At 45.0% G+C, this 24,099-nt stretch overlaps 1 protein-coding gene across 1 annotated transcript in view; it reads left to right on the top strand.

The window, feature by feature from the left end:
* The window catches only part of PLXNA2 (plexin A2), a 324,127-nt gene that overhangs the window by 50,556 nt on the left and 249,472 nt on the right, over window positions 1-24,099 (top strand). Inside the window, exon 3 of the mRNA XM_044001416.1 lies at window positions 4,397-4,579. Coding sequence (XP_043857351.1) covers window positions 4,397-4,579 — 183 coding nt within the window. The remainder of the gene's footprint in view (window positions 1-4,396; window positions 4,580-24,099) is intronic.

The raw sequence follows: 24,099 nt of genomic DNA, 5'->3' as shown, positions 1-24,099 counted from the left end.
TAGCTTACCTAGGCTCACACAGCTACTAAATGGACCAAGGCAGGATTTGTACTCAGGTCTTCCTGACTTCAAGTCCAGTACTCTAACACACTAACTAGTTGTGTCATTAAAGACAAAGGATCCTAGACTTAGAGCAGAAGTGACCTCAGAGGCCATGTAGTCCAACCACCCCATTTTCAGGTAGGTCTTGGTCTGTTTGAACCTTTGCCTATCCAGGGATACTTCACCTTCACCTATGACATGAAAGGCTATTTGAGTAAGCTAGCTAAGCTCACCTTTGACTCTTCTCCTACTCATGAGGAGGAGGAGGAGGAGGAGGAGGAGGAGGAGGAGGAGCAGCAGCAGCAGCAGCAGCAGCAGCAGCAGCAGCAGCAGCAGCAGCAGCAGGAGGAGGAGAATAATAACTGACATTTACATACTATGTTATGGTTTTCAAAGTGCTTTAAATACATGATCTCAGTTGACCTTTACAATAACTCTATGAAGTAGGTAGATCTTCTGTGTGAAGAATGTGGGGCCCAGAAAAGTGAAGCCTGTGGTCACATAGTAAGTTAAATGGCAGAGCTAACCCCAGTCTTCCGATTCTACATTCAGGGCTCTTCCACTACACACCCCGGGCTGCTTCACAGGGTTTAAAAGACAGGTCTTCCCTCCTGAGAGTAGGATATCTATGGTGGGGGAGGAGGTTCCTCTAGTGCTTTCTATGCTTCCCACAATAGTCATTTCCTTCCCCCTCAATTTGGACAAGACTCATTTCCGTACCAGGAAGGAGCCACTAAGGGAAGATAAGTGCAATTCTCTGGCCCAGAGTCCAGTGCGTTTCTCCATGGAGCACTTGGCAGTGATCAGCCATCAAGTACCAATAGAATACCTGCTATAGCTTATAGACCTCCTGCCCAGTGCTTGTTACCCCATGGTAGGAGTGAGGGAAGAGGATGTGTTAAATGGAATACAGAAATAAATAATACAACCTCTTCCTTCAAAAAGCTTGCAATCTAGCAGACTGAATCGTGGAATCATAACATTTTAGAAATGAAAAGATCATCTAGAGCCAGAATGCTTATCTTATATTGTGTCCTGGACCCCTTTGTTAGTCTGATGAAGTCTATGAACCTCCTTCTCAGGGTAATGTTTTTTATCTTTCAATTCATAAAATAAAATACATGGGATTACAAAGAAAACCCATTATATTAAAATTCAGTTATCAAAAAAAATTTTTTTAATTAATGGACTTCAAGTTAAAAACCCACAATCTAGAGGCAGTTTGATAGAATGGAAACCAAACAGGTATTAAAAGCCAGTCAACCAAAGTTCAAGTTCTACCTCCAATGCCTAGTTGCTGGGTTGCACTGAAAAAGTCATTTAACCTCTCTGAGCCTCAGTTTCCTTATCTGTGCAGTAGAATACTTGAACTTTCTCATTGAGTTGCTGTATAGAAAGAACTTTGTTAAATCAAAAGTGGTACATAAATAAGAGCTAGTATCTAGTTAGTCAAGTTTCTTCATTTTATAGATGAAGATATAGATATAGAGGTGCAGGAGGCCACAGAAGATGATGAGTCCTACCTCACATTTTACACATTAGGAGGTAGAGAGCCAAGGAAGTTAGATGACAGTGTCAGAGGTAGGATTTGAACACAGATTACTGGGGTCCAGATAGGTCAGTAGTGCCTTGCAAAGAATAATAGGTGACCTATAAATGTTGGATTTGAATTTACTCAACCAAGCTTACTCCACTACTTGGTGACAAAGCCAAGGCCACATCCTCTGTCAGCCTACGTAGTCTTTTGTTGAGCTCAGTGTGAATTGGAGATTGTGGATCCCTTGGAAGAACTCTGTTGGCTACCAAGGGTATCTGGACATAAGTACGTGGTCTTCCACCCTAGTACCCCCCAAAACTGAAAGGCATAAAAGAGGGTTGGAGAGGTTTGAGGTCATCTCCTCAATAACAATAAGAACTAACATTTATATAGCCTTTACTGTGACAGGCACAGTACTAAATACTTACAGTTGTTATCTCATTTGATTCTGACAACAATCCTGAGAAGTAAGAGCTGTTACTATCTGCATTTTACCGATGAAGAAACTGAGGAAGACTGAGATTAAGTGACTTGTCCAGGGTCACACAACTAGGAAGTGCCTAAGGCCAGATTGAAACTCAGATCTTTTTGGCTTTCGGCCTAGCACTTTATGCATTGTACCACTTAGCTGCCCCGAGAACTCTCCTATACTAGATAAGTCCCTCTTATCTAGTCTTTAATATAAAACAAGATGTCTTGTATTTAGCCCCTTCTCTCCAGCTCAGGACATGGTCACAACCCTAGGTGAAGCCCTCAATCACCTCTCACATAGAGATTACAATAGCTTTCTAACTGCTTTTCCTGCCTCAAATCTCTCCTCACTCTGGTCTAGTGGTATCCAACTCATATAGAAAGGAATCTCTATGGGCCACATATTGAAAACCACAAATTAACATTATCCATGTTGTATTGAATTTTTATTTATTTTGCTAAACAATTCCCAATTACATTTTTTTTTTAGTGAGGCAATTGGGGTTAAGTGACTTGCCCAGGGTCATACAGCTAGTAAGTGTTAAGTGTCTGAGGCCGGATTTGAACTCAGGTACTCCTGACTCCAGGGCCGGTGCTCTATCCACTGTGCCATCTAGCTGCCCCCCCAATTACATTTTAATCCAGTTCAGGCTCAACTTGTAATTTTACTGACTGACTCCTCTGGCCTAGTCCATTCTCCATTCAGCTACCAGAGTAGTTTTTTCCTAAAAAGTAGTTATGACGATTTCATTCTCCTACTCACTCAGCAAACCCCAATGACCACCTACTGCCCCCAGAATCAAATATAAACTCCTCTGTTTGGCATTTAAAGATAACAACATGGCCTCTTCGTGCCTTTCAGTCTTATTCAACTCTATGATCTAGCTAAACTGGCCTACTAACTGTTCCTTGAAGACAAGCCTCCATCTCCTATTTCTGTGCCTCGGCACTGGCTGTCCCCTATAAATGGAATGGTCCCAATCCTCACCTCTGCCCTGTTTTCCTACATGTCCTAGCTCAAATGCCACCTTCTGCAAACCATCCCTCGTCCCCCTCCCCCCTCCACCCAGATACCAATTCCCTCCCCTTTCAGATTTCCTTCCACCATAAAACACTGGCCCTGGATTCAGGAGGACCTGAGTTCAAAGCGGCCTCAGACACTTGACACTTAGTAGCTGTGTGACCCTGGGCAAGTCACTTAACCCTCATTGCCCTGCAAAAAAAACCAAAACAGATTTCCTTCAACCTATACTATATAAATCTTATATACATAGAATGTAAGCTTTAAGGCAGGAACTTTTTTTTTGCTTTTCTTTGTCCCTAGAACTTAGCATATTGCCTGACACATAGTAAGTGCTAAATAAATACCTATTAACTGACTGAGTAAAGATAAGGATGTAGAAGTCAGGGAAGAAAAATGACCAGAAGTTCCTGCCCTTTAAAGGGAGACCACATAATAACACCCCCTGATGACAGAAAAATTCCAGTGATAGAGTTGGGGAGAGCATGGGAGAGGAACACAGGACTTAGAGCCCACAGGAGTTCCTGATATTATAAAATGCAACAATTTGTTTTTGTGGGGGGTTTTATGAAGCACCTACTATGCATATAGCATTATGCTAATCTTGGGCAGATACAAAGTTTAGATAAGGTAAGGTCCTTGCCTTCTAGGGGCTTGCAGTCTAGTAGAGTGATAACAGCGATGCGTCTAAGACACAATAATATTTGATCATTGCATTGGAGAGTTATAAAACAAAGTTCTTTGTTGACTAGTTCCATTGGTTGATATATGAGGTCTCAGGAGGAAGACTGTCACTGACCAGGGGAATCAGGCAAGGTTTTTAGAGGAGGTGGTATTTCCGATGGGATCTCAAAGGATCCAGATCCATGGTAAATTTATACCATAGAAGAATCTAAGCTAGTATTTCCACTTTGCAAGCAGCCATTAGTCCCCTCCCAAAAGTGACTCAGTGACAACTTTGGGTGAATGGTAAAGAATTTTATTCATGAGATCATAGATTTAAAGCTAGAAAGAATCTCAGAGGTCATCTAGTCTAACCCTTTCATCTAATAAATCACTCCCTGGATACCCCTTGGAAGGCTGTCTATAGGGTCCTGTGAAATCGCTCTGTGGGTTAATAAATAGTTCTTAATTCATAAATCTATCCAAAAAAAAGTTTATTAAGCACATAGCATTTCCAGGTAACAGAGGATGAAGGGTAGTCTCTATGAGGCTTCATTGGCCGATGCTGGTAACTCTGAGTGGACCCAGCGTCTCAGGCTTGAAGGACATGACCATTTTCTGGCCTCATCTTGACTCACCATTGTCCCTTCCTTCTTTTTCAGCCGGTCCCCATAGATGACAACTTCTGTGGCCTGGACATCAACCAGCCTTTGGGGGGCTCCACTCCTGTGGAAGGGCTCACCCTCTTCACCACCAGCCGGGACCGAATGACATCAGTAGCCTCATATGTCTACAATGGCTACAGTGTGGTTTTTGTGGGCACCAAGAGTGGCAAGCTGAAGAAGGTAGGCACTTTAATGTGTTCCAGGTGTCGTGGTGGGATCTGGAGAAAAATGCTGGCACCAGAATTCTCTGGAAGACAGCCATAGGAATGGATCTAACTATAGACAGTGCAAGAGGAACAGGGTCCAATTTGTGTACTATCCAGAGCTTATTATAAACCTCTGACTGGCTTCTGCTACCAACTGGTGTGCCCCAAACCCTTCTTCCTCTTGCCGTTGTCTTTAGGGGTTTTGTTTGTTCTCATTTTAAATATATTTTTAATGATAGCTTTTGTTTTACATTGCCTAAATTTCCCCCTGAATACCTTTCCCTTCCCCTTCCCTGTCTCAAAAAGCTATCATTTATAACCAAGAATGTTTTTAAAAATAAGAGAAAAAAATTCAGCAAAATGCACTAATACAACAAAAAAATCTCATATGATATGCAGTGTCCCACACCTGTCTGCCATTATCTTGTTAGTTCACCATTCCAACCTGTTGAGACACTGAAAAAATCTTGATTGTGTCATCCAGTGTATTAGCTATCCCTTTCAACTTCATGGCATCCACAAATTGGATAAGTATGCAATCTATTCCTTCAGCCAAATCTTTGATAAAAATGTTGAACAAATCATCAGTTGATGGATGTACAAGGAGTTAAAACTCATTTTTAAAAATTTTTTCCCTAAGCTACAAAGGTACACCTTCTTGAAAGTTGGGGAACTAGAATCAAACAGAAATTCACAAGTTGTGGGGTTTTTTGGCTTGTTTTTTGTTTTTTTGAGTGCCTTATGGATGTAGAGACTAGTTGAGGCTAGGTTAGGCTTTTTTTGGCTTTTAAAAGAGGAGAGGTCTTGGAATCCATGGAGCTCAAGTCCCAGCACTGTGACTTATCAGTGTGACCATAGGCAGCCATATCATTTCACTGGGCCTTAATTTCCTTGACTGTAAAATGGAATAATAACCATTTTAACTTGAAGAGTTGTTGTGAGAATAAAATTAGATATATATAAAGTGCTTTGTAAACTTTAAAGCCCTGTATAATGTTAGCAGTTATTATCATCATCACCAATTATACCACCACAAGTTATTGTGAGGAAGTGCTTTGTAAATCTTTAGCATTATATAAATCTGATTCGATTCAACAAACATTTATTAAGATCCTGCTATACTAGATACTAAAGATAATTGGATCAAGGACACACGGTCCCTACACTCAGTGAACATACAGTTTGATGGGGTCCTGGGGAGAAGGACAGATAAAAAAATAACTGTGATACAGGCAATAAGTGCAAAGGAGGGGGTCCAGGGAAAGTGTTAGGAGAAACCTGTAGAAGAGATGATTTTCTCTTTAGGAAGAGGAGAGTGGAAGGGTCAGGGAAGAAACATTTAATGGAGGGAATGGCATTTGAATTGAGCCTTGAAGGAAGGGAGAAACTTCAACCTGTGGAGAAACAGGGAAGGTGGGCATAGGGGACAACATGAGCAAAGGTGTGGAGGTTGGAAAATGTAGGATGAGAACAGGACATGGAGAGTAGTCCATTTTGTCATGCCAAGTGTCATACAGCGGAAAGAGCACAACTCTGGATTGAGTTAAATCCCACTTCTTTTATGCCCTAGCTGTTTGAATTTAGACAGGCCTCCTTAGGCCTCAGTCTCTTCAACTATAAAGAGAAGTGATTGGACCAGATATTTCCTGAAGGTCCTTCCAACTCTAGATAAAGATCCTGTGAAGTGGGGTAGTACAAGTCTCTTAGTATTATCTGTTTCTTTTCTTCTAACATCATCATCATCATTCTTGCTGTTGTTATTGTTGTTGTTATTATTATTATTATTATTGATCAAACTCAAAATAATCATTTCAAACCAGCCAGGGTCAGGGTGTGCGTGTTGGTAGGCTGCTATGCCAGGGTAGGTGGGGATGCCACCTGGAGTTCCCACTTCTGCTCCAGCTGGATGAACCCTCTGCCCTGCCCTGGAATCCTGGGTAGCACTCACAGTCTGGTAAGCAGCTTTCCCTGGCTGTGGTGACATCAGCAGCTGGAGGGTTCGGGCTGCCCGACTCTGGAGCCAAGGGGGCCAGTCTTGAGGCAGGCTAAAGCCAACAGCTTGTACCTGCTTGTCGAGCATTTAGGGCTGGGAGCAGGAGCACAATCTCCTTCATTATGTGGGATTATAGGAGCAGCATTCTTTCCGGTTCTGCTTAATCCTTCCTCCTCCAGACCCCTCCCCACCACCTGCCACTGACAGGCTCGGTGGAGGCCTTGCTGCATCTTCCTCTTGGAGGCTGACCCCATCTTCTCCCTCCTCACGGGCCTTAGAAGGGATAGGATTTCGGAAGGTCGGGAAGGAGGAGGAAGGGACCAGGAGAGGGAGGGCAGGCAGGCAGGAGAGAGCCTCCAGGAGAATCCCTGTGTGTAAAGCTGCCAGGAAGGGGTGAGAAGACAGACAGACAGACAGACAGACAGACAGACAGACAGACAGACAGACAGACAGACAGACAGATAGATAGATAGATAGATAGATAGATAGATAGATAGATAGATAGATAGATAGATAGATAGATATGGGTTTGGCATGAAGGCAGTGAACCTTCTAGATCTAGTCTGGTTTTCATGTCACCAGAGAGATCCCTTTAACCCTTTCTCAGTCCCATCCGGGGGGTGGCCCCCCTCAATCTGGCCTTGTGTTCCTTTAGATATCATGGAGGAAATACCTAGGAAATGGGCCTCCTGCTTTCCTCTCGACTCTGACAGCTAAAGCTGTTTTCCTAACACAGAGCAGCCTTCTTTCCAGGGGTCAGAATCAAAGAACCTTAGAACCACAGAACCCTGGATCAGATAGATGTTCCAGGGGCTCTTATCCTGTTCTGTGCAGTGGACCCCTTTGGCAGTCTGATGAAGCCCATGAAGCCTTCTCAGAATGCTGTTTTTAAATGCATAAAAATAAAATACATCAGATTACAAAGGAAACTAGTTATATTGAAATCTAGTCAGCAAATTTTTTGATAAAGTTCCATGGACCCCACGTTAAGAAGCCCTAATTTAATCCAGTCTATTCATTTTACAAATGAGGAAACCGAAGCCCAGCGACATGAAGTAATTTGCTCAAAGTTATACAACTATAATTAGAACCCAAGTCTCCTAATCTCAATGGGCAGAACCAAGGGCAATTCTGGGACATATAACTGTATGTAACAGAGTCAGCTGTCAGTGTGTTTCCTGCTATGCATTCAGTTCCCTGGTGACCCTTTGAGTTGAAGAAAGGAAAGCTCAGGGTGCATTGAAAAGAGACCGGAAGGTGAGCCTGAATTTGAGACCCAGCTCTGCCAACTTACTATCTAGGTGACTGTGGGCAAGTCACTTCCCCTCGTTAGACCTCAGTTTGCTCTAAGCTCCTTCTCAATTCTAGATCTAAGCTGCATTAGTAGATTAATCCAGAACAGAAGGATTTGGCCCCCAGGATACTAAGCTGCCCGATATCTTTTCGCTGTTTTTGGAACACAAGGTTCTTCAGAGGCATCTTTCCAAATTGAATGCTCTCCTTGGACATGTTTAGCTGACTCTGTAAAAACCATGGCCCCAGTGCGTATAGGCAAGTCAGAGGGTTCAAGGGTGGGGCAGGGGAAACTGCAGCCAATGGGGCACTTTCAGACACGAGTTGGCTGCCCTCGTGATGTAGGCTTGTCCTTTGCATGACTGTGTCTCTGAGTCTGTCACTCACCTCCTTCGGCCCACTCACCCTCTGCTTCCACATCCACTTTCCAGGAAGCTTTGCAGCTCTGAAATCCCAGCCTTGTTCCTTACCCTACCTGGTAACCACCCCCACTCCTACCCCCACCCCAGCTCCTCCAATGAAGTGGTCTGTCAGGAAGCCCTGGAATGTCCCCAGGAAATGCTTCTGCAGTCCCGGCCCCACAACTCTTTCAACATGGAAAGGAAAATAAAGAAGAAAATAGACAAGGGGGTGTGGGCGGTATGGGGGGAAAGCCAAGGGTGCTCAGCAGTCATTTCTTCCCTTGCTGGGCCATGCAGCTGTCAGCCAGCTCCACCCTTGACCCATAGAAATAGGCCTTCTCTAGGGGGTGACAAACTCAGCCGGGGGGGGGGGGGGGGAGGGGGAGGGGAGCAGACTCACCAACAACATTGATAGCTACCTTAGGTAGTTTGGAAGCATGAGTGTCCTGATGTGACATCAGACCAGGGTCTTCTGATGTCATCTAATCCAACACCCACCCTAGGACTTTCCCATCCAAAAGCCCCAACAAAAGTGGCCATTTCTTCTTCAACTGAGTCATTCATTCATTCAGCATTCATTAAGCACCTGCTGTATTCCAGAGGGACTTGGGATACAAAAACAAAAACGATTCCATTTCTTGCAAGGACACGTAGAGAAAATAAACTTTTGGAACTCTCTAAAGGGCTACCTATGTATTTAGATCATAGGAATCCAAGATCTGGAGCTGAAAAAGAACTCAGAGGTCATCCAGGTCAAGCCTCTCATTTTATACATGAGGAGACTGAGGCCTGGAGAGATCCAGTGACTTATCCAGAGTCATAGAGCTAATGAGTGACAGTGACATAGAATTGGAATTCCATGACTTCCTTTCCTACACCTCTTTGGTCCTTTGGCCTGAAGCAGTTGGGCCAAATGGAAACACCCATTCTTCTGGGCACATATAGATTTAGAAAACCACGAATTAACATTATTTACCTTGTACTGTGTTTTCATTTGTTTTGTTAAACATTTCCCAATTACATTTTCATCTGGTTAGGGCCCCTGGGGGTGTTTTGTGGCTTTGTGGCAGGTGGGGTTGAAGCTTCTGGTCTACAGGTTAGCACTCTAAGTATGCTGGGTTCGGTATTTGGAATCAGGACCTGGGTCCTACCTCTTCCACTCACCCCTGGTGTGGACTTAAGCAAGTCCCACTAAGTCCAAGTCGTACTTTACCCATCTATAAAATAAGGGAGTTAGATGAGGGACTAGATGGCTTCTAAGGTCCCTCCACTTCTAACCAGATCTTTGATCCTGTGACCACTTGGTAGAACTTTTAGAGAAGCAGGATGTATATAGTAAGAAGTGTCATATGGAGGCCTAGATTTGATGCCTACCTCTGACAAGCACTAGTTTAGGAGCTTTTGACGTTAAGGAGATTGGCTAAGTGGTGTGTGGCGGATAGAGTGCAGAATTTTGGATCAGATGTTTATTAACTAGGTGATTCTGGGAAAGACATTTAATTCCTATTGCCTCGGTCTCCTCACCTGTAAAATAAAGATAAGAATAGCATTTTACCTAGTAGGGTCAAATGAGATAACATATGTACTTAGCAGACCTTAAAGGGCCTCTTAAATATTAACTCTTCTTCTTCTCCTCTCCTCCTCTTCCTTTATTATTATTATTTATTATTTATTGAAAGTCAGTGGCAGTAAGTTTGAAGTGTCACAACACTGAGGTTGTCATGGAGAAGGACACAGATGAGAAGTGACTGGAAGTTCTCCCACCAGAAAGTCTGAAAAATAGGCGATATTCCCCACTTATGGATTTCTTACCTCTGCAAAGCTGTGGAGGTCCGGAGGTGTCTTCTTTGGTGCTTTGCTGGTAATGCTGCAATGTTTACTTTCCATTTTTGTAGTTGCTGGTCTTTCCATTTACATTGTTGCATTCATTGTGTCTCTTGTCTTCTTAGTCCTGCTTACTTCTTTCTGTATCAGTTCATGTAAGTCTTTCCATGTTTGTCATTTCTTAGAGCTCAGTAATACCCCTTTACATTCATGTATTGCAATTTGTTTATCCATTCCCTAGTCAATGCATTGCCTCAATTATTGCCCATTCCACTTTTACAGATGAGGAAATGGAAAGAGAGACAACTTAATGTTTTCAAAAATCTAGATTTGAACTCAGGTCTTAACTCCAGGGCTCCATCCAATTCAGTTGTTTCAGTCATGTGCAACTCTTTGTGAACCCATTTGGGGTTTACTTGGGAAAAATACTGGAGCGGTTTGACATTTCCTTCTCCAGCTCATTTTACAGATGAGGAACAGAGGCAAACAGGGGTAAGTGATTTGCCCAGGGTCACACAGCTAATAAGAGCCTGAGGCCAGATTTGAACTCAGGAAGATGAATCCTCCTGATGCACTCTATCCATTGCACCTCCTAGCCGTCCTCCCTCCAATACTACTACTTCCCATTACTAAGGCTACTTGCAAAGGAAGCCTCTTCCTTCTAACACATGATTCCATCATAGATGTGAATACTGTCAGGCAAGCTACCTTAAAGGCATGAAGGAAGAACAAATTGGTTGCTATGGGTTTTTTTTTTTAATGCAGTTAATGAAGTTTTAAAGACAGGAAGATGGTCTTCTAAAATCTGGATTTTATAGGCATTGGGGTGTTGGTTAGAAAGGTCTTAAAAATGGAAAAGTCCCCTTTTTTGGCTCAGTTTGGTAAGAGATAGTGGAGGATGAGATGGGGACCTCCTACCACAATCCTTAAGAAAGGGAGTTTGATCCTCCTCTAGAGTCAGATGACCTGAGTTCAAATCCTGCCACTGTTTGACCATAGGCAATCCACTTTAATGGGTTTTGGTTTCCTAATCTATGAAACGAGGGGATCCAACTAGATGGCCTCTGAGGGTTTCTCTCCTCTCTGGAGCTGCGATCACGCCAGTGCCTTTGTTTCTAGGATTTTGTGTTGTGAGTAACATCTGATGGTCCCCTGGGGCATTTTTGCAAATTCTCAAGCATTGCCCTTTGAAAACGCTTAAGGGGAACCACTAGACTCTTGGCAACATCCCCTTTCCCATTAGCTAACCATGACTGAGATGCCTGTGAAATTCCTAAGGAAAATTCTTTCTGCTTTTCCCCAAGGAAAAAACCAACACAAGGTCTCCGGTCCTTGGCGCACAGGAAGCACTGATGTCACAGTCCTATTATTCTATGCTTTGTAATCTCACAAACAGTTTATTGAGAAAAGCTCTGAAACTGAGTTTCAGTTCATGTGCTGGCTTCAGTCTCCCACCTGAGCAGAGAGTATTAACGCTCCCAAGCCCCAGACTTACTGCTCGGGATTTTGACTTGGGCCGCCCTGTCTGTGTGCAGGTTGCCCGAGTTTGCCTCTTCCCATGTTCCTCATAGGCCTTGCATCAAATTAGTGTTGTCATTACCCTACCCATTTTACAGATGAGGAAAACCGAGACCCAGAAAGGTCAGATCACTTGGCACATTCATGGCAGAATAAGAACTCTGCCAATCAATAAACATTTATAAAACACCCATAATGTGTCAGGCACTGTGCTAAGTGCTGGGGATACCAAAAAAAAAAAAAAAAGGCAAACGATAGTCTGCCCTCAAAGGCTATGTCTCCTTCCCTGTGTATGCATCTCTTTCTACCTCAGTTTCCTCATCTGTAAGAACAGGGATAATAATAGCACCCACCTCCCAGGGTTGTTGTGAGGCACAGATAATATTTGTAAAGTGCTTAGCACGGTGCCTGGCACACGGCAGGTGACTGATGAATGCTTTTTTCTCCCTCCCCCCTCCCCCTACTCACTGCAGTCGGGAACATGGACAAGTTTCCAACCTGTTGCTTGGCTCCATCATGAAATAAGGGAGGAGCTGCTGAGCAGGAAGGAAGGCTGAGTTGGATAAAGAGCTGAGAAACACGCCATCTTCTCAGCCAGGCAGGCCAAACAATAGCGGCTGGTTCCCCCTCTGTGGAAATGATTCATTCCTTTCTTGGTGTGAACTCTTGATTCTGTAAATAGTGAAGGCTCCAGGGTCAGATTCTGAGGGAGGGAACTAGTTCTGTGTCCCAGCTCCCCCATACCTCTCCAGGACACCCAGCCATGCTGGGGGTGGGGGCAGGTAGGAAGGTGAGGATCTAGGCTTTCCCTTCAAGCCCCTCCCTAGACCCCCCACCCACCCCCCCAGCCTGAAGACAGGAGGGAGTGGGATAGAGCACATTGCTGCATCCCTGGTAATGAGTTTGGCTGCCTGCCCAGGTTCCTGCCAGCAATCTTGCTGTCTGTTTTGTTCGTTTATAGGCCTCTTGGGTCTAAAGAGCTGGGCTTCTGAAAGCCCGTAAAGGCCGAGCTCAGTCAGCATAGGAATGGGACCTGTTTACCACTGTTGCCCACCGTCCTGGAGCACAACCCTAACAGGTGTAGGGGGGGCGGACTCAGGTTTATTCAGTTTCCAAGCATCTGCTTCTGTGGTGACTCCCTCTCAGAACAATGCCCATGCCACCTAGGATCATAGGCTTTGGGGCTGAAACGGTCATCTCATCCAGCCCCCACTTTGGAGGTAAAGAAACTAAACCCAGACACAAGTGACTTGTCCAAGGTTATGAGCTTAAAATGCTGAGCTGGTGTTCTACCCAGCATGCCCTGACTCCAGGTCTGTTAGACTTCCCATTACATAGTGCTGCCTCTCACTAGTATCCTTAATTATGGATTTATTATTATCTTTACTAGTAATAGGCAGTGACGTGGCAAATAGATATTTGACCCAGGGTGGGGGGCTGAGCTTGAGGCCTGCCTCAGACACATACTAGCTGTGTGACCCTTGAAAGGGATAGGGAAACCCAAATCCCCGCCTTCCTATCCCCCATACGCTATATCCTGGAGAGGCTTGGGGAAGCAGTGCAGAGATACTAGTTTCATCTGCCCCGGAGCCTTCACTAACCCCTTGTGGCCTCCGGTGAACTACATAGGAGCAGGTATGGACTGATCTATAGAGGTAAAAGGAGCTTCTTCCCTGGAAGGACCCTACCCCAGTGAAGTCACACAGCCTAGAAGCAAAAAAATAATAATAATCAATTATATTTATGTAGTTCTTTTAAGGCTTCCAAAGCTCTCTAATGTTCATAATGTCATTTGTTTTTCATGACAACCCTATAAGGTAGGTGATGCAAATATTATTAATTATCCTCATTTTACATATGAGGAAACTGAGGCTCCTCAGCTCTTCTGATTCTTATGTGCAGGACTGTTTTCACTAAAGCACACTGGCCACGGTCTCTCCCATTTCATATTTTGTAACTCTTGCGGCAGCCTCTTTCAGACTAAGCCCTTCTCTAAGTCCTGAATATCAGGAACCGGACCATCTATTTACCATCTGTCCTTAGCAACCAAAAAATCCCAGCGACAATTCAGAGGTTAGGGCTGCCTGCCTTTGCTCATTTAGATTTTCTAACTGCTTGGCCTCCGAGGGCAAAATGAAAGGCAGTGTCCTTTGTTGATTATCTCCCATTTATGCTGTAATTAGCTTGTTTGTACGTAGTTGTTTGCAATGTTGTCTCCTCTCATTAGCCTAGGAGCCCCTTGAGAGCAGGGACAGTCTTTTGCCTCTTTTTTTGTATCCCTAGCACTTAGCTCAGTGCCTGACACATAGAAGGCACTTCATCCATCCATATCGACTCATCAGAAGTTGGAGAGAGCCAAGTTCAGCTCCCTGCTAACAATTTGAGTGGTCTGAAACTCAAATATCCTAAGGGCAGGGCAGCCTCACTGGACTTCTTTAAGCTGAGGCTGCATCTCACTTATCAGGGTGCTGCAGAGAGACTTCTTATTCAAGCCTGAGTTGCACTAGACAACTTAAGTTTCCTTCCCACTCTGAGCTCCTCTGACTCAATGATGCTCATCTGACCTTTGTTCCCCAACTTCCTTCTCAGGTTCCTCTAGGTGACTTGCCAGGGGGAGGGATGCTCAAGGATTTGGGAGAATTACCCTTTGAAAGCCTTTTACATTCCAGAGAGAGAGAGAGAGAGAGAGAGAGAGAGAGAGAGAGAGAGAGAGAGAGAGAGAGAGAGAGAATATGAATGAGAATGGGCTCAAAACCCATGCCTTGGGGGCAATAGCATAGAGTTAACTTGCCTAGACCAGGGAAAAGGAAGTGGAACCCAAGTCTTCAAGCTTGGAATGAAGTGCTGCTCTAGTCTCTGCCCAGCCATAACCTCCCTGATAAGATTCAGACCTACTGCTTGCAAGCTTAGTAGTCAAGCTAAATACAAACCAGACCCTCTCCCTACCCTCTCCCCAAACCCTGCAGTTGCCTGTTGCTAGAGAGAGGCCCAGAGCAGTTTCCCAGTGGCCAGCTCATGGGCTGGTGGCTTCCAATTCCACTTCTCCATGGTTCCCCAAGGTGCTAAAACACTCAGTGCAACTTCCTTGGCTACATGGACGTAGGAATTGGGCAACATGAGGAAAAGCCACCCTCCCAGGCCTGAGTCATGGGAAAGGATATTTAAAAGACTGGACCATCTGACCTTAATTCATCTAATCCACTGGGACTTCAGCCTCCAGTTGTATTAGTCACCAACAGAGGCAGCCCCACTGTGTCCAATCAGCAACAAGCAACAAGCCTGGGGCTCCCCTCCGAGGGTGTCGGGGATAAAGACAAGTTTCTGCCCTTCCACTGGAGCATTGCAAAATGATCTCAGAAAGGCCCGTGCCTCATACTCCCATAATAATAATAACAACCAGGTCTCTAATGTTAGTAACTAGCATTTAGATAGCGCTTTATATAGCAAGCACTCTGCAAATATCCTCTCATTTGACTCTCACAGCTACTGGGAGGTAGGTGCTATCATGATTAGCCCCATTTTACATCTGAGGAAACTGAAGCTCAGAAAGGCTAGTAAGGGCCTGGCGCCAAATCCTGTATTCTGCATCTTGCATCACCTGGCCAACTGTAGTTCTTTAAGGTATATGATGTGCTTGGCCTGTGGTAACCCTGGAAGATTGGTGGTAATAAAACAATGAATGAATCGCCTAACCTCTCTGGGCTTGTTTCCTCATCTGAAAAGGGTGGGGGGGGATCCATTTTGTAGGTCACCTGAGTTTTCAGCTTATCATTTAATTTTCCTACAAGGAGTTCATATCCCTCTGGCTTCTGTTCCTCATTTCCCCTAGAAGGTAAAGTAGGGTTGGGATAGCCATTCTCCTCTTATACATGGAGAAACTGAGGTCCAGAAAGGTTCATTAAGAACAGTACCCAAGTTTGCAATCTACACCTTAGGTCACCATAGAGAATCCAGTAAAAAGCTCACCATAGTCACAGTCAAAAGACTGCTCTAGGCCTCAGATTCTTCACCTGTAAAATTAGGCCGTGAGACTAGATGATCTCAGAAGTTTCTACCAGTTTTAAATAGAATGGTTTTCTAGAGACCAGGCTCCTCATGCCAATGGCCCCCAGCACACAGACCCAGAGATGTATAATGAGGCATTTAGAAATGTCTAATGGAAGATGATCAGAGCCAATTTCATTTCCCTTGTGCTTTTCTTCTATTGTTTCTGCTGACCATGCACCTCATGCTCTCCCCCACGTAAAAGGGGCAGAGTGTACAAACAAGTACTAGGGAAGTGTAATTGAGTATCGGAAAGCAAGGCCCAAAGGTCTACCCTTTTCAAATCCCTATTCCCCTCCCCCCCAATCCCTGTAAGCATGGGAAAAAGTCCCTGTGGGGCCCAACGGGGAGCAGGCAGGGTTTGGGGCTCTCTCACCTGCCCCCCTTTCCTTCCCCCTCTTTGTGAGCATTTGTTTCCTAATTCAGAAACCGATGTTGCCAGCTGTGCATCCCCACCTAACCCAGAAAGGGAAACAGCGGCAGCAGCAACAACAAGAAGCTAACAGAGGCTTCTCACATCTTCTTTTTCTTCACCTGTGAGAAAGGTGCCATCTCTAGAGAAGGGGGGAAGGCCATGGAGAAGCCTGGAGAGGGACACAGGCTCTGGGAAAACAGGGTGAGACCTTGCTAGGTCAAACAGGGTCAGGCTTATTTATTCGAATGTGGGTGACCATTCGCTCTGCCCTGGAAGCACACATTCTCCTAACCAACCTCTCGGGCCTAGGCAGTGCCTTGACAGAAGCTAGGCTTGAGCCGCTCAGGTTCCCAATCCATGATCCCAGCCATTTAGAATTCTGTTGCAAGGCATTCCTTCTAATGGGCATTTACCTGTGGGGAATTAGCCCTCAGTAGACATGCATGGTAGACAGAGGGCCTGGTTCTGATCCTGGGTCAGCTTCAACCTGCTCCCATCACCTTGGACAAGTCTCATCCTCTCTGGGCCTGTTTCCTTCATTATAAAATGAGGGCTTTCTTATCTTAAATCTTATGAGCCTGTGATGGATTAGAGAGGGTTACCTGTTGAAGAAGATGTTTGGCAACTGAATCAGGAGACTCTGACTACTTGGGCAACTCACTATTTCTCTGGGCCTTCGTTTCTTCATCTATAAATGTGCTGAGTAAAGTGAGGGTGCTGAACTAGATCCCCTCCAAGGTCCCTTTCTTGTTTTAATTCTCTAGGCTGAGAACTAGAAAGAGAACTAGACCAGTATCCTTAAGCCCTGGCTCTAGGCATGTCTTGTGACCATTCTGGGCCTCAGTTTATCTGGAGAGTCACAGGGGAAGAAGTGATGGGAAATATTTTTGAGCTCTTAGAGAAAAAAAGTGCCTCGGAAATCGCAGGAACGTTTACTCTGACCATGTTGTTGGCAGACACTGCTTGGCATGCCTCTGATTGGGTCTCCTCCTCTGCCTCCCATCCTCCCCCCCCCCTCCCCATACACACACACAGCCCAGCCCACAATGCACTGGGGTTGCAGCCCTTTATGCCACACGCAGTTCCCAGCTGACTCCCCTTTATCTGAGCCCCATTGTTTCCAGTGAGCTCTCTGAAGGGGAGACAAAGGATCCTCGATGCCGAGGCCAAGAGCCACTGTGTAAAGCGTGGGGCCTGGGCCCTGCGTTGGAGCAGCCTTTGACATCTCCCGGCTCTTCTTCAAAGACCGTGTCTGGAATCTTTGGTGTGCCAATCATACCCATTCAGAGCCCGAGTGAGGCAGGGGGTGGAGGGCATTCAGAAATGGAGTCACTTTGGTAGGACAAAATTGGAATAGACATTAATGCAATAGTTACCAAGGGCCCATCGATGGGGGATGGGTCCGCTTGCTTGTTCTCTGTTTATGGGGCTTATGCAATTCCATCAATATTGATGCCTGATGCCTTTGATTCTGACACTAATCATTGCTATGAATTAAATTTGCAGCCATATAATTAGGATTGCTATTAATAGGGCCCTGAGCTAAGTGCTACGACGTGGCATGTCTTTTTCTTGATATAAAATGGCATCCTTGGAACTCTGCTAATGGGGTGCACCTGGGATTTGCCAAGAATGATGTGAAAATTATATATTCTATATTTATATTGGGCTTTTGTGAAATACCAGTGCAGAGAGGTGAGGCCCGGGAGAAGGTGTTTTCTGGATGGGGGCAGTGGCTACCAATGGTGCACCTTTCCTGGGTTAAAATGTTAAAACGTTTCCGGGAGAATCTTTAGATTCTATGGACACCTTTATTCTCTCTGCTCAGCCTCAAACCCCTCCCAAATCAGGAAGGTTTTCCCTGAAGGCTAACCTAGATCTAAATTGCTGTGTGGGCTACACTAAATCCTTGTTGCTCAGTGGCAATGAGGAAAGTTTTTTTCCTAATCTTCACAGACTAAATTGGAGGAAGACAAAGAAAGGACCTGGGATTTCAGGGCTACAAGACACACCTGAATGAGGAGATCCCCTCTATTAATGCAGAATGGAACTTTCTCTGCCAATTATAGTCTTAGGAAGTTAACTAGGGTATTAAGAAGTAGGGTGACTTGCCCAGGATCACACAGCCAATATGTATCAGGCTCCTCCTGGTTTTGAGGCAAGCTCTCTAGCCACTATGCCATGCTGCCTTGTAGACTAGAAAGGTTTATTAATTTCCCTAAAGAGAAGAAAATCTGCTTCCCAGCCAGATGGATATATGTGGCTTATGCCTGAATCTCAATGGGCTAGTTTCAATACAGACTGAGGAAGAATCTTCTCTCCTCTCCAACATCCAGTTGCACTACTTCCCTGACCCAGAGACCCCTGAAGAGCTCAGAGCCCATTTAGAGAAGCACTCTAAGAGGTAGACTGCTGAACACAATGAGAATGGATGGATGCAAATATAATTAAAAGGCAGTTGTCAAGGTGGCTTTGCTACCTGTGTGTCACTCAGACCATTGGCACATCTGGCTGCCAAAGGCTCACGCCTCTGAGGACAAGTTGCCTTCACTCAGCTCACCTGGACTCTTGTCTACAGCTTCACATAGCCATGGAACTCTGCTAAAATTCAGACTGCGCAAGTCATGAACATCCCAGCCTTTACCTAGTGAGCTCTCTGATGGGAGCTGACATTTAGATATAGTGCTTTAAGATTTGCAAAACACTTTGCAAACATGATGTCCTTTGATCCTCACAACTCTGTGAAAGAAGTACTAATGCTATCCCCATATTACAGATAAGCACACTGAGGCTGAGGAAAGTTAAGTGACTTGCCGGAGGTCACATAGCTAGGACTTTCTGTCTCCCAATCTGTCACTCTACCCATTCAGCCAGTGAGCCATTAATATGTCATGATACATGAGAAGTGCCCTTTTATCACTGAGAATATGTATTTTCATCAATCTGCATAAGGAATGCGTTAGCCTGTGCTCTTCTGCGACTTCAGATAAGTTGTTTTTGATCTCTCTGAAGCCAGCATTTTTTCATTTCTTTTACCTCATCTCTTTCTTTTCTTTCTTTCTCTTTCTTTCTCTCTCTCTTCCTCCCTCCCTCCTCTCCTTCCCTTCTTCTTTATCTCCCTCCCTTCTCCCTCCCACCCTCCTTCCCTCCCTTCTTTCCTTTCTTCCCTCACTCCCTCCCTCCCTTCCTTTCTTTCCTCCCTCCCTCCCTCCCTTCCTTTCTTCCATCCCTCGCTCTCACCTCCTTCCCTCCCTCTCTCCTCCCTCCCTCCCTTCCTCCCTTCCTTCCTTCCTTCCCTCTTTTTCCAATACAGAAAGATAGAGAAGGAAAGGCAAAAATTCCAAGTTCCACTCTCTTTCTCAGTGTCCCCAGATGCCAATTTGTTGTTCTCTCCAACTAACTCAAGGATAGTAGAGTGAACTCTCTAAGTGTCCCCGGCCTGAAGTGTTCTGTGCTCCTCAGAATACAAACACGCATAGGCACTGAAAAGGAAATGAATCTTCACTGGATCACACAGCAGTTTAGTTCAATTCAACAAACATTATTAAGCTCCTACTATGGACAAGGCCCTGTTCTAGGTGCTGGAGAGATAAAGATAGAAACAAAGCTGACTCGGGATCATAGATTTAGAAATGGCAAGGACGTCTAGTCCATATTATATAAGAGGAGCCAAGGCCTCTAATGGTTAAGGGGCTTGCCCAAATAACACAGGAAAAGTGAGTGGCAGAACGGGCATTGAACCTTGATCCCCTGGTTTCAAGTCCAGGGCTCTACCCTCAAGGACCATGAATTTTCCTTGGGAGTGGGGGGTTGGGAAGGAAGTGTGCACAATACATACACAGATGAGTAAATGCAACCTAATACAAAGACAAAGAAAGCACTGACTGGAAGATGCCCAAGAAGGCAGTTCAGGGAAGGTTTCAAGGAAGGGGTGGCACCTGAGCTTTCTCTTGAAGGAAGATGGATACTGAAGAGAGAGATGAGGAAGGAGTGTATTCCAGGCATGGAGGATAGCTTGTGAATATGGCCCAGAGACAGGAGAGGTGAAAGTCAAACAAAGAATCCGCTCCTCAATCTATCCCTCTCCAGACACTGAGGGGTAGGGAGAGATTCCTCCAGGTGGCCTTCTTATTTATATCCTTCCATATAAGTGCCAAGTTGGAGTCTTAGGAAATCATATTTGGCACCACCCAGGATGGTGACGGTGAGGTTGGCTTCGATGCATTGTAATCATCTGGAGGTGGAACAAGTCTCCACTGGCTTCCAAATGGATTTACCACCCTCCAAACCCACCCCAACCATTCAGCCTCAGTATTCCAACACGTAGACCTCCAAAGGTAAAGAAATGACAGCAAGAGTCTCCCAGGAAACCTGCAGTAAGAGACATCTTAAGTTGGAAGTCCCCTGGTTAAATCAGTCTCTCAACTTACTAAAGTGGGTTCCTGGGCAACTCCTAGGACATGAGCATGTGGAGCTGTGGGAATAGGGTACAATGTCTCAGGTAGTCACCTCCCAAAAAAGACTCTCAGAACAAATGAATACATCACTAGGAATAGGAAGACATGATCCCCCCCCCATTTTTATCCAATTCTCTGCCAAACACCACACATTCACACAGCACACCTACATCTTAGAAATCATACCAACATTAGCTCTCCTGCATATGCTAATATCTAATTGACTGGTGTCTGTCATTGGCCATCAGGATTGGCTAATATTCAATAGAAAATGTAAGACATCAAAGTACTCGGTTGCAATGTGCCTTAACTTCAGTTTCCTAATGGTGTCTTTAATTACTTAAATGCTAAGATAGATCACCAGGGGGTATTTCCTGCACAGATGCAGATGTCAGCCTTCTTTCCCTCCAAGTCCAGTTCAATTCTTACTCTTTAATATAGGCTGTCCAAAAAGTCTTAGTTCAGTTTTTGTTGTGTTTTTTTGTTTGTTTGTTTTGCAGGGCAGTGAGGGTTAAGTGACTTGCCCAGGGTCACACAGCTAGTAAGTGTCAAGTGTCGGAGGCTGGATTTGAACTCAGGTACTCCTGAATCCAGGGCCGGTGCTTTGCCACTGTGCCATCCAGCTGCCCCACACTTAGTTCAGTTTTAAGCCTTAATAGCTCAAATCCCCAAAGATTGGGAATACCGATACAACATGAAGTCTGTCCGTCTCTTGCTCCTCATTCACGTGTAGGAATATAAACAGTTTGATCTTTTAATATCCCTCATTCACTACACAGCTAACCCACCTCCTTTTACTGTCCTTTAGGAATGTATTTTATGATGTCTTTCATGCTGCTTCTCACCCATGTCATTTTTGGCAATATGCTTCAGCCTACTTATGCCCACTATGAGTCTTTCACTATTCACTTGGAAAATTAAATGATTAATATCCAGAGTTTAAGGCAGAGTTGTGCCCTAATGGCCTCAAGCTGACTGAGCTGGAGACAGAAGACCTGGACTCAGATCCCTGCCTCCATGCCACTTTATTAACTGTGTGACCTTCAGGCAAGTCACTTAACTTCTATGTGTTTCAGCAACTCTTGTAGGACTTAACTGTCCTTGATGGAAGAGAAGCCTCATACTACAGGTGGAAAATTGGCTACTGCCCCTGAAAAGGGACTGGTTTCAATACCTGCCTCTAATGTTTGTGTGACTTTGGACAAGTTATTTAATTCTCCCTGGGCCTTATTTACTGATCTGTAAATTTGGAGTTGGATTAGGTGGCTTCTGAGGTCCTTTCAAGCTCTAGGTCTGCTGTTCTTCTGGCCTAATTCAAATCTGCCTAGACATTGCCCTTGTGACCCCATTCGGTTAAACCACTTAACCTGCCTAGGCCTTAGTTTGACTATCTATAATCTGAGAGGGCACTGGACAAGTGGCCTCTGATATCTTACTGACCTGTAGATATACTGTCCTATTATATTGATAGGAGAAATTCTTATAACAAAGGGGCCCTCAGAGGGATGAAATCCCAGTTCCCTTGCTTATTTTCATAATACCTGAAGCAATATGCAGAAGGGGATTTTCTTATAGTTTGATTTCCGCTGAATTATGGACAATAGCCAGGCTTTCCGGCTAACACTAGATTCGCCAGATGTTGAAAAGGCAATACTCATTTGTTCATCTACTCACTCCATTTCCATATAGACACACTAATACAGTGTTATCACCTCCACGGTACGGAAAGCCCATATGCCAGCAGCAGAAAGAAAAAAAAAAGGCATCCTAAGACCCATCGAGACAAGACACATTCACATTCCTCTCACTTCCCCAATCCTTTCTGGGATCCCCCCTTGCTTTCTGGAAGCCCCCATTGTAGGGCTGTCTGTTCCTCATGCAGACTGGTAGTCACCCCGAGGGAAAAATAACTGTAGCTTGATGAATAAAGGGGAGGGGGCTGAAATGACCCCAACCTCAAAGTAAAAAGCTAATCTCTTTGGTGTGTCCCCAGTATTTATGGCTGAGCTCAGCAGACACCCCTGGGCTGCAGCTAGTCTGTATATTAGCATTAGGTCCATTTATGCCTTTTATGATGCATGCTCCAACCCACTCTCCCCACCCCGATTTTATGACTGTCCTTTTCATTTCTGGAAAGAGCTCGCTGGAATGGCAGATGCCTACATTTCTGTCTTCAGGGAGCTGTTTGCAGGCAGCCTGGCCCAGGCCATAAACAACAGGAGATAAACCACAGCCAGTGGCATGAAACGCCTCCATGGCCAAGAGACTCTGTGTTTGTGTGTGTTCTGGAGGCGGGGGAGGGGCTACCAATTTGTCTAGACATGGGTTTGGGGTCTGGGCTAAGGTGGTAGTCAAGAAGGAAGGAATGAACAAAGCATCTGCTTCATTCCTGGTCACCATTTATTGGAGGATGAGGGGAATCCCTTCCCCACCCCTCCTGACATTACTTGTGCCTTAACTGTTGGAGTCAGCAGCTTCCCTTGGAATGGTTTTTCTGCTTTCTGCTAGTGTTGCTACATAGATTACTGTAGGCTGTCTTGCTCCATCTGTGGTTCCCATTCCTCAGTGTTACTTCTCTGAGTCTCTACCGCTTCTCCTATTCCATCCCTCTACCACCACCCATCACCCACTGACCCCCCCTCCACTTACTATTCTTCCCACTCCACTACCCTATCTCCTCATTCTTCCCCTAAGACCAGATCCCACCAATCCATCACTGCCCCTGGCTCATTAAACCCTCAGTTTGTTATTGGGGGTGGCCACGAATGTGATATTTATCTCCAGCCTTCCACCAACAAGTCACTCCTGAAGCTTTGGGAGACAGGCACCCGGAGTCAGCTCTGCTCCTTAAAAGGCACCCCTGGGAGGAGAAAACCAAATTCTGAATGAATAATTGGCCTTGTGGAGATTTTACATTTCTTCTGCACACACACACACACACACACACACACACACACACACACACACACAAACAGCTAGTGAAAACTAAGAGAGCAGGAAAAATAGCAGAGAGAAGGAAAGAGCCAACAAGCCCTGAATAATTAGTCAGTGGATTAGAGATATTCCTTCCTATTATTAGAGATCCTTTTTGGTGGTGGTTGTATAATGGAAGGGGGAGGGGGCAGCGTGTGTGTTTGTTTATTGGAGGTGGGGAGGGATGCTCATTGTCTCTTTCTTATTTGGTTCTGGGTCTCCACCTCCAATGGAAACGTGTAGATGAAAGCAATGTGCATTTAAAAATGTATGTACACATCAGACCGCTGAAGATAGTCGCTATTATAGTTCGTGTGTGTGTTTTTTGCAGTAAGCTGCTAAATTATTTATTGGGCATTGGGCTTTAATCTCATAAACCTGCCTGCAGGCCCCAGGCACTGGCAGCCTGAGAGCGAAATAAAACATACAAGTCGGGGGGCACGGAGCACTCCAGTGACTCTAGGTAGTAATTGTTCATCTTCCCTCGGCCTTTTCCCCCAGATCGGCTCATTAAAAGCAGCCGGTCCCTATGAAGTACGCTCTCATTTTCCCATCACTGCTAACTTGGGAAATTGA

The sequence above is a fragment of the Dromiciops gliroides genome, chromosome 4, assembly GCF_019393635.1.
Source record: "Dromiciops gliroides isolate mDroGli1 chromosome 4, mDroGli1.pri, whole genome shotgun sequence".
Lineage (NCBI taxonomy): Eukaryota > Metazoa > Chordata > Mammalia > Microbiotheria > Microbiotheriidae > Dromiciops > Dromiciops gliroides.
Note: the sequence above shows the minus strand (reverse complement) of the source record. Positions and strands in the feature narration are given on the sequence as shown.